This window comes from Parasteatoda tepidariorum, chromosome 2 (assembly GCF_982258835.1).
Source record: "Parasteatoda tepidariorum strain Cologne lab strain chromosome 2, Ptep-v5.0, whole genome shotgun sequence".
In the NCBI taxonomy this organism is placed as follows: Eukaryota; Metazoa; Arthropoda; class Arachnida; order Araneae; family Theridiidae; genus Parasteatoda; species Parasteatoda tepidariorum.
The window spans coordinates 75,657,182-75,668,652 of NC_141756.1; the positions used below are offsets into that span (position 1 = coordinate 75,657,182).

An 11,471-nucleotide genomic window follows, 5' to 3' on the forward strand; every position below is an offset into this window, starting at 1 on the left:
ATTTCAATTTTTAGGTATCGGATATATAACTTTGAACAAACGCCTAGGCTGCTTGTCTTTGAAAGGGAATGCCGAGGCAGATGCACTAGTAAAGGCTGCAGAGGCTACTCACATGGCCGTGTACCTCACTGAAAATGTGCCATTCAATCAGAAGAAAAATTACAAGAAACTGGAAGCAGCTCAAGATATTTTGTCTGAGTATGATAATTTTATTTTATGTTTCATTTAACAATTATTATTTCCTATCCAATTCTGAGTTCACAACAAGCAATGTAGTTTTGTAATTTTGAACTTAATTCAAAAGTCAAGGGAACTCCCGGATCAAGCATTGGGACAAACTAGCCTTTGTGGAGGACTTTCAGATGGAACTAACCCGCTTTTGCGTTACATAGAGCAGAAAACTACAAAAACTTTAACTGGTTAGCCGACAAGGGGACTCTAACCCGTGATCCGTCTTCTACTGAGGATATTTTACGGCAGCACTGTAGTCGGTGCAAGCCGGATGCGGAATTCGTATCGACCAGCCATCTCTGAGATATGAATCCGGATCATCTCAATGGGAGACGAGCGCTTTATCCCCTGAGCCACCACTGCTGAGGTATGATAATTAGGATGATATTGGTATGTAAGTGATTCAAAAAGTATAGTCTATGAATTGAATACCTTATCTTCAAGCTCCTTAGGAGGTTGTAATATAGCCAGGGTAAGGGTCTATGGGGTCTCTTCCGAAATGAATTAAAATAAAATAAAAATCAAGAAATAATAATTTTGTATCTATTTTATTTACTTATTTTGATTTATTATAAAAAATTGGCTTCTTCAAAATTGAACTTGTTAATTAAATTAAAACTAGAACGGGTTTCTCAATTCTTTCCAAACATTTTATCCTTCCTGCTATCTATGAAAATCTTGAACTTGTGATTATTAATAATAGATAGATTTCGAAAAGCATTACGTTTTCCTCTAACTCTATAGTTAATACTATTTCAGCTCCACAGTGCATGCGTGAAAATTTATCCATAGTATTACTAAGAGGTAGAAAATTACGTTAGCGTTACGATTAATGTAAGACAAACGCTGTGCAAAAGCTCTTTAATTACAATAAAAGACTTCAATGTTGATTAAAAATGTTAGCTTTTTATAAAATGCTAAAAATCAGCTTATTATTGTGGATAAATGGGTTTCTAAATAGAATAATAGAAATTCAAAATAGGTATGATTCTCAGCTTTTATTTTTCAGTACTGCTTATTTTTTACTAAAATTTATAAAGATTTGAAATGGTAGAGTGAGGACTACTAACTCAGTTTACATGAAATGATCCTTGTACTATTGATTTTAATATGTAATCTGAAACTAAACTGTTTGTTTCTGTTGTTTATCGGTAGAAAATTCGCATAAGCCTTAAAAAAAGAAAGAAAACGCATTAGAAGCAATTTAGAGATTTTTAATATTCTTACCAGCAACAATAATTTTAAAACGCAATTTTTTTTCAATGAAAAAAATTTGAGTCATTTTTAATCAGTTATAAAGTGGATAATTTTAAAAAGAAAAATTAAAACGACGTATCTTGTAGTCCATTAAAGATCAGGTGCTAGTTTTAGTTACAAAATATTTTAAAACAATCATTTAAAAAACCTACTGCATAATTTTTTCAACTGACTGACGTTTTGAAAAAAATTATGAATTAAAAAATTATAACTGTGAAAAAGAGCTTCTAAAAATTGAACAAAAATGCGTCAAAATAGCTCCGAAACAAATACAGTCAAATTTGAAAACCCTATGTACTTATGTTCGAATATAATGAGCTCAAAACAGCTTATAATCATTTTTTAAACTATGCCTACTCTTCTTTAACAACAAATTACTCGAACTGAGTACACGATGCGCTATTTTTGAGACTCTGCATTTTGCTCAATATTGGGTTTTCAAATTCGACTATATTTGTTTCAAATCTATTTTGGCGCCTTATTGCTCAATTTTGAGAAAGTCTTTTTTACATTGTTTAAAATATTTTGTAGTATTACAGTTTAATCTAAATATTTTATCAATATTTTCTTTTAGAATAGTAGGGAAATACTTCGATGAAGCCTTGAAATCAGCCGACAATTCATCCGAAAGCTGCATAGTACACAGATTAATGAGAGTACCAGGCGCTGAAAAGAGAGATGTATTTACCATGATTTTAGATATGTTCCTAGCCGGTATCGATACCGTAAGTAATCCACATTTTTTTAATATCTAACACACACTTTTAATATTTTAATTATATATATATATATATATATATATATATATATATATATATATATATATATATATATATATATATATATATATATATATATATATATATATATATATTATATATATATAAGCTTGTACTTTTTAATATGTATATACACTTGAGCCGTAGTGGCTTAGGGTATAGAGCGTTCAACTCCCAATGTGGTGATACAGGTTCGAATACCAGAGGTGGCTGGTTGGTATGAACGAGAGCTTCTCTTATGTCAATCTTAAAAGACACATTTATTAATTAAAAAAAAACAACAACTTGAGATTACCCAAATAGTTAAAGAAATTTAACCGTTAAAGAAGTTTTTATGAAAATGACTTAAAGTTTTTTTTTTATACAACCTACAACAGGGTTCCCACGAACGTTAAAAAGTGGTTGCAATAAAAAAAAAAGAATGTCGAACATTAAATACATTTGTCATCAACATATGTTATTTTTTAAATAAGGTCTGTATGAGAGCGTTTGCGGTAGCACATTGGTAAGCGGTTCGAATCCCATCGGTGGCTGGTTGATACGAATTCTGCACCGACCACAGTGCAGACGTAAAATATCGTCAGTAGCAGACAGATCATGGGTTAGAATCTCCTTGCCATCGTGCAATTTGTGAAAGGTTTAAATTTTTTTCCCTCTTCAAGTAACGTAAATGCGGGATAGTTTCATCAAAAAGTCCTCCAGGAAAGGCTGATTTGTCCCCTTGCTTGATCCAGGAGTTCTCTTTTTTGTTTTCTGGGTTGGTTACATAATTACAAGGCTACGGATGTGAACATTGATAGTCGTTAACATTGATAACGTTCGGGTCAGCTGTTCAATGTCGATTATAAAATAAAATACATATATACACTTTCTGACTTTTAAATCGATGGAAACAGAAACCATGAACGCAAAACCTGCCGTACTGTATTGCGATCATTGACTAAATTTTACAGTAGCATTATCCAAATGGTATTGAAGTAGCTTTAAACTTTACAGTAGTGTTATAGTAGTATATGAAAGCGGCTGGGTTAAGAAAAAAGAAATGAGTTTTTTTTGCATTATTTTATTTTGACCACCATTAAATCCTATCCTTACACAGAATATTTTTTAGAATGTTGATTTATACAGCTGTTTCAAAATGGTGGCTAGTCGAACCTTAGGGTTCCGTGGAAGGTCGCAGGAGTTCTGAGAGTTAGAATTTTTTTTTACCAGTTATGATTTTGGAAACCTGTAACTAAATTTGTATAAAACTAGCAATCTAATATTTATTAGAAGGCTACGAATTCTGGTGGAGAGGTGGGTTTAATATTTCAGCTATTTTTATGAAATTTCATTTAATTAAAATTCTTATGGGGAAAGAAAATTCAAAGCAATGTTATTTTTTCTGATAACAGTATATCGAAAGATTTATGGATATGCATTTATGAAAAATTGGATTAGTACATCGTATCGAATAAAAATAACCGACCTTAATGAAAAGAATCTTCCTCTGATAAAACTTCTCTTCGTTTATTTTTGTCGTTATCGTTTTCATTTTAACGGAAACCATATTTAAGTTCATTTATTTTTCAGTTTATACACACACTAAAATCAAATTAAGAAAGAACTAGACTAAATTCCGCCGTAGACCTGTGAATTCTTCTGACTATCATAAATTACAACCCAATTCTAAGACTAATCTTGATAAAACGATATGATAATAGAAAATTCACTCTCCTTTAATTCACTACATATTAACTACATATTGAAAATATGTATTTTAATAAATAACATTTAGATAAATAACTATTTTCAAGATAATTAATGTACTTTTTCTTAATTAATATGTTAACAATCGTTTTATTTACTTTATAACCGTCATTAAACAGCCTACCCAATTTTGGGTTTACGTCTGTGTTCAGTTCCATAGCCTTGTAATTTAAAACCCAATTCTGAAGACAAGGGAGTTTCTGGATCAAGTATTGCGAGAAATTCGCCTTCATTGTGGACATTTTGATGAATCTAACACGCATTTGCGTTACATAGAGAGGAAGACCGCGAAAGCCTCCCACGATTATCCTGATGGCAAGGGGACTCTAACCCAAACTTTCAGTTGAACTCACAATTCACCATGAGAAATGCTCAAAACTCTCTCATTCACAAACTCCAGTTGAATTGATCCCCTTAAAGAGAAACTCTAAAAACTCTTTTCTTTTCTTCTACAAGATTCAATTACCTTTTTTCCCCCCCAAGTATTTCCAAATTCCTATTTTACAGCCTCTTAGAGAGCGCTTCATACCATGCATGTAGCAACTCTGATCTTTTTATCTTTAAATGTTACTTAACCGTTATGTTTTTAATTATTGGCATCTATTGTAACTTTCTTCAAAAATTTGTTTTTCATTTACACTTTCTTCATTCGTTTTTTTTTTTTTTTTTTTTTTTTTTTTTTTTTTTTTTAAACTAATGTGATGCACTTATGTAATGTGAGCTAGACCTGTGGCCAGACGTGGACTATACGGTTAAGAGTTTTGCAAACCTAGGTACGTGTCCACGTCTGGTAGAAAAAAAAAAGGACTCTAACCCATGATTCGTCTACCACTGATTATATTTTTCGTCACCACTGTGGTCGGTGCAAGTCTGGTGCGGAATTTAAATCGACTAGTCATCGCTGGGTTATAAACCCGGTTCACCTCATTGGAAGACCGCAAAAACAAGGTCAATCATTTATGGTTCCACTCCCGAAAAAAATTGGGAACCACCGAATTAATAGCAATTTAATTTGCTCTATGAATGTTCATATAGCCTTAAAAAGAAATTTTCTTAGGGATAATGTTAACAAATTAAAGTGGTGAAGAGCAAATCGAGATCGTGGACTTCCCTATTGTGAAATGAATGGATTAAGTGGATTTGAAGATTTTTTAAAAAAAATATGTCATGAATGATTTATCTTCTCATAAACGATGATTATATAGCGTTGTTTCAAAAATGCTAAATTATTATCATGTCATACTGTGTCATAAGCGATGGTTATATAATTTTCTTAAAAATGATGAATGACAAGTTGTCATATGCTTCCATAAATAGTGGTCATTAAGATAATTGTCAAAAATTTTATTTTTGGCAATATTTATTTCAATAAAGGGATAAAAAGTTAAAAAATACATTTTTTAAGCTGATAAATATATAAATTAAAGTTTAAATGTTGCAGAATGAATCAGTAAAAAATTAAGATTCATCGTAATCTCAGCTAGAATTGTTTTTGGTTTGGAATAAAATCTATTGCTATCATAAGGATGAATTTCAGAAAAATATCGGATGTCCTTCAAATTTTTTTTTTTGTAATTCAAGTATTATTTATATGCTGATTAAGGTGTATAGAAAATGCGTTGTTTGATAACAAGATAACACTAGAGAACAGTTTTTTTCGAAAATAATATTTTTTTAGGAGTAAAAAAATTTTTTTTTTAAAATTTTGAACTCCTTATTGTTGATATGAAATTCTCCATTGTTCAAAAGACTAGAATTCATAATAGCGGGAATTGCTTGTTTCTTTTTAAATAGTATTTAACATATTCTTTTACAAAAATTCCGATGCCATTGAGTTAATTAAAAAATCATATGTTAGATTTCTTTATACTTTCGTCATTATTATTATTATTTTATAAAGATTTGATAAATTTGAAAAAAATATTTCAAATTAACTTGCAAAGTCATAATTGATTTTTTAAAGCGTAATATCATAAAGGTCTTAACAATTTACACATATTAAGGAAACTTTATCAAGACTACAAAACACAACTTGAATGAAAAGATGTGTTTGTTAGAAAGATAACGGGAATGTTCATTAACTTTTTGTGTATAGGTATATTTATTCTTTTAGTCTCCATAACAATTGTTTTTTTCTCCATAGACTTCATTTGCACTATCTTTTGGTTTGTATCACTTGGCTCGATGCAAGCGTGTTCAGGATACTTTACGAGAACAATTACGTGAAGTAATGCCTACCCTAGATACTCCATTTACAGGTGTTAAGAAACCAAATTACTTAAAAGCTGTGGTACAAGAAACTTTGAGGCAAGTGCAAACATCCCACATTATCAATTATTGCGTAAATCTTTATTTGATAAATTCATAAAAAAGTTTGTTCTTCTAGAAAATGCTGCATTAAACAAACGCAGTATTACGAAAAGTGGAAATACGTTTATTAATGCTGTATTTGTTGTAAATTCCAAGGAAACTTTGTATTGGGGACCGGAAAGTAACGTCGTTTCGGTGCATTTCATATTTGTTATCAAGATTTCAATAATAACCCTCGTTATCACCAACCTTTATTTGCCGGATAGTAAATGAATCGAAATGGATCGAAAAAAATGAATTGGTTTTTATGATTAAGGAATATTTAATGCGCCGAAACGACGTTACTTTCCAGTCTCCCTAATATATTAATTTTAGATGTTGCGAAATTAAATAGAAAATTATGAAAAGAATGTTGTACCAAAATCTAAATTAACATGGATTAAGTAGGAAGAAAAAATAATTAACAATTGTAAATCATGAGGGAGGAACGGTTGATCTCTATTTTTTTTTTTTTACAAAAATGACGATATCACCCCCATTTGTAGCATTTTGAGGATATCTAAGTTTCGATAAATAAATATCGTTGAAAATCGGTCATCTCCGAGAGTTATTACGCAGTAAAGATGAGGGATGCTGAGGGAAAATGGTTCTTGTCTGCTAGCAAATTAAATCCCCACCCTCAGAATCAGCTTTCATGATCTTTAATTGTATTAGCTAAAATATTAATAAAAATTTGCTAGTTACTTAATTAATAAAAACTAACTTAACACATTTCTTCCAAATATGTATTACGAACGAAAAACTGTTTTCCAGTTTCAGTTATAAAATAAAAAAAAAGTGAACATTATTAATCGAACGGTTGATTCCGCTGAAAAAATATAAAAGAAAAGAGTGCTTTAAAGTGATTTATGTCCAATTCATGTGGCTTTATATCTTTATAATGGAATTTTACAACCGTCCCTAAAAAAGGACGTAGGATACAAATGAATCCTTATTCTCTCCTTATTCGAGTGGCCTTATTCTTTTTATGTTGTGAAACACATCTTCAAATCTTTTGTTGAAATTTCCAGAATTTATTAGCCTAATGGAAATTATTTGAATTAAACATAATGTGATTTTAAGTTAATTTATTTTGTTAAAAATTACATTTTGATTTCAGAGAGTTGCATCTACGCGTGCAATAATCTTTAGATATTAACTAGATAGATTATTAGATATTAACTAGATTAGATAGACTAGATATTACATTTTTTTTTAGTTTATTTATTTCGTTTTAGAATAAATCCTGTGGCAATAGGCACTGGACGAGTTATTCCAAACGATTTGGTCATTGGAGGCTACCTTGTTCCTGCTAATGTGAGTGACATCATATTTTATATTTAAAAAAAAAAAATTTTAAGTCAAAAGTACCAACTGTCCAATTACTTAAAAATAAAATTCTAATTTTGGTGGTAAATTTTTGACTAAAGACTTCAACATTTAAATTTAATTTCAGACGATGGTAATTCTGCAACACCAAGTGGCTTCAATCCAAGAAAAATATTTTAAAAATTCTAAGGAATTCGAACCCGAGCGATGGTTATCCAAGAATGCTCCACGTTCTGTTTCTGCTCCTTTTGGATCTGGAAAAAGGTTATGCATTGGTAGGAATATAGCACAACTAGAAATAAATCTCGCTATAGCAAAAGTAAGTATATAGTATAAATATAGTATGTAGATTAAAAGTATAAATTTTGAAGTTATTGTAATAATAGTATTTCATTTGAATGATATAAAAGATAAGGAATATGCGATTTATACTGATGTCTAAATTAAAAGATTTTTCAGATTTGCTATAAAACTACTGAATTATGCTATCAAAGGAGAGATTTTGCATAGCGTTTGTCTTACGTTAACCGTTACGCTAACCTTATTGTGGGGACTGCTATCGACAATGTCAACCTTCATCTATGAAAAGGCACTCCCACATAGAATCGAGTTATCATATCGAGTTAACTAGTGAATTGGAATTGTATTTCTGTAGTGGTAGACACACTATAGTACTTCTCCACCGGAATTATATCTGTGATAGAATTCGATGAATGGATGGATACCCCTAGTTGATTCATTGCTGTTTTGTCAGAAGCCGGGAGATCTGTATTAAGATCATCGTACTTTTCCGAACCGTGAGAGCTGTATTAAGTTCACTGTAGTGGTTGCTCCTATGTTGCCATTAGCAGTCGAGTGTATGCCGGCCGACGTTGAGATCGAGACTGAGTAGCAACAGCACGAGGATGTGGATAATGTCGCAGTCACAAGTAGCAAGTCAACTGTTCAATGGGGAAACCATCGAAGTAGACGTGTTCAAATTGAAGTGGGAGTTTCTGTCAAGGTAGGCGTGTTCATATCATATCCAAAGATCATCAACGTGGGGGGAATCACATCGAACATGCCATCTATGAAAATAGATTCCCACTATAGAATCAAGCTAACGTGTCTTATATACTAGTGAATTAGAATTGTGTTTTTGTAGTGGTAGACACACTACACTTATTTTCTTCCTCATAGCGATAATGTGATTTGTTTGGATATTTTCGCGCATGCACTATGATGCTCGAATAACGTAAGAGTTTGAGTTACGAGTACGAGAAACCCTGACGCAACTCAGATCTTCTGTCATGAACTTTATGGAAATTGCTTGGGATGTTTTGGGGAGAGCTATTGCAACTTGCGTTTTCCCCCCGACGCCCAGGGCCTAAAAAGAGCGTTGCGGAACAAGTGAGTGCAATGGAAATTAGTCATCTTTTAATTTTGTGACTCCGCGAAGTTAACAGTTAATCGATCTTAAAGCTAAAACATGAATATTTACCTCAGTTTAGTTCGAAATTTAAACCATTATCGGTTTTGATGCGTGTTTGTTCCTGTCCAAGCAAGGCTTGTTATATAACGGAATAATAACAAAAGTTGAAGCAAATATTTACAAAGAAACCGAAACAGTGAAGAGGTTCCTCACTTTAAACAACTAGTTAACTTTTCATTTTGTGATTTATCTAAGTTAACAGTTAACCAAGCCTAAAGCCGAAATGTTAATATTTGCTCTGAACATAAACCAGTTCTGAAGCTGAGTTTGTATCGATTAGCCTTCGCTGGGATTCGAACCCAGTTCATCTACTTGGAAGGCGAACGCTCTATGCCCTGAGCCACCACTGCTCTACCATCTATATTTAGAAATTAATGAACTTGATGGGAATACTTCCCCTGGCCTTTTAAAGGGTTAATATTACTATGAGTCTAATAATAATTTTGAGCCTAATAATAGTTTTGTTTAATATTAATTGAGTACATTGAACTAAGTCTTAACTAATCTGGTCTTTTTACATTTTAATTTCAGATTATAAGGAATTTTGAACTAAGTTATCATTATGAAGATATAGATAGCTATAGCAGACTAATTAATGTTCCAGATAAACCAGTAAAACTTCGTATGAAGAGAGTGAATGATTAATTGAATGGCCAAAAATTTAAAAAAGTGAGTTACATTAAAGGATCTGCCAAGCTTCGAACTCTTCATTCATTTAATAAAGCTGTAATCATAAAATAAATTAACAATTGGACTTGTGATTCTTCAGAGCATATTTATTCATCAGGAATGCATATTTGAGAGACTTAAAAGTTTTTCTTTTCTGTAATGTTTAAATTATTGTTCAGATTGTTATTGAAAATGTTTGAAAGCATTTTTGTAAATATTGAAATATATTTGAATTTTTTTTTTATCTCTCCTAGTTGTATATTTGATTCTACTGGTAGGAGAGTTAGAAATGCACACTTTTATATGAATCTTATTGCAAGTAAAGCAAATTTATATTATGCATATTGCATTAAATATATTGTATGAGATAAAAGATTCTAAATTTATCTCACTCAATAATAAATAAAGATTAAATTTTAAATTTGTAAATTTCTTTTAATAATGATGAAAACGAAAAATAGAAATATATTGTAACAGGCTCTCTATTTTTTATTTTGGTTCGATCTGTAAAAGGTTGTAAATTTTTTTCTGTCTGAATTGATTTACAAAACTTTTGTTTTGTTCCTCTTATTACGGTGTATATTTAAACACTTTTTTTTTCTTTTTAAATTTTTAGATGTTGATTTTTTTGTTATATTCAAGGTAAATTTTTTTGTCAATCTGTAATGCAGCTTTTTTTTCCCAGAAATTTCTGATCTGTTTTAGAATATTCCGTTTGTTCAAATGCTCTGCACTTTTCAATCACTTTAAAGCATTTTATTTTCAAATTTGAAAAAATCTTTTGAAGTTTAAAATTTAATTTAAAATTAAATTATTTAAAATTAAATTATTTAAAATTAAATTATTTAAAATTAAATTAATTTAAAATTTGTTTATTTAAAATTAAATTATCAATAAATTGAGTTCATACATAAATAAAATACGTGTTTAAATGTGTGATGTAAGAAAAAGAGCATATCGTATCTTTCGAAAAATTATGTTTTTTATATGATGTTAATTTGCTAAGTAATTGCCCAAGCATCTGCTTTTCTGTTGCATATGAATTGAAATATATGTAATATATATGAAATATGTACGGATTATAAATATATGAAATATATGTACAATCAGTCTTATTATTAATCATGTACTTATTATTAATCAGCGGAAAAAAATTATTTTCCAATTTTTTACATCAACTCTTTAGTTTTAAATTTAAATCAAAAGTATTAAATATTATTAAACAAAAGGAATATTGGGTATTATAAACAAAAGAGGAATATGAATAATGGATAGAATAAATGCGGAGCATTATTGTTAAGAAATGTTATCAAAATTACTAAATGCTATCAGCAAATGCATGCCCTTCAATATTTTACTTAAATAGGATGATAATAAGCATGACTAGGAGAATTTAAATGAATAAGGTAGTTGTGTTTTGGAAATTCTTATAATTCTTATTTGTATAACTAAGAAAATTTAGGTCTTTTTAAAATAATCAATTGTCTTTTGTGTTTTCTCCACCTATGATGTAATTTATTCCATCCATATGCCGAACTTTGATAGATTATTTACATGCCCAGGAAAGCCTGTTAGAGTAAAAAATACATGTCCGATTAGAATTTTTGCATCCCGCGAGCATGTCTGGCAATATAATT

The 11,471-nt window shown here is 30.3% G+C and overlaps 1 protein-coding gene across 3 annotated transcripts in view; it reads left to right on the plus strand.

Annotated features, from left to right (window-relative positions):
- The window catches only part of LOC107437456 (cytochrome P450 302a1, mitochondrial), a 32,305-nt gene extending 22,048 nt beyond the window's left edge, over positions 1–10,257 (plus strand). For all 3 annotated transcript variants that reach the window (XM_043057072.3, XM_087157543.1, XM_043057079.3), the window contains 6 exons: positions 15–198; positions 2,063–2,213; positions 6,160–6,323; positions 7,604–7,682; positions 7,822–8,013; positions 9,697–10,257. In XM_043057072.3, the coding sequence (XP_042913006.2) occupies positions 15–198; positions 2,063–2,213; positions 6,160–6,323; positions 7,604–7,682; positions 7,822–8,013; positions 9,697–9,810 (884 nt within the window). In that variant the 3' untranslated portion in view covers positions 9,811–10,257. The remainder of the gene's footprint in view (positions 1–14; positions 199–2,062; positions 2,214–6,159; positions 6,324–7,603; positions 7,683–7,821; positions 8,014–9,696) is intronic.
- The last annotated feature ends 1,214 nt before the right edge of the window (positions 10,258–11,471 follow it).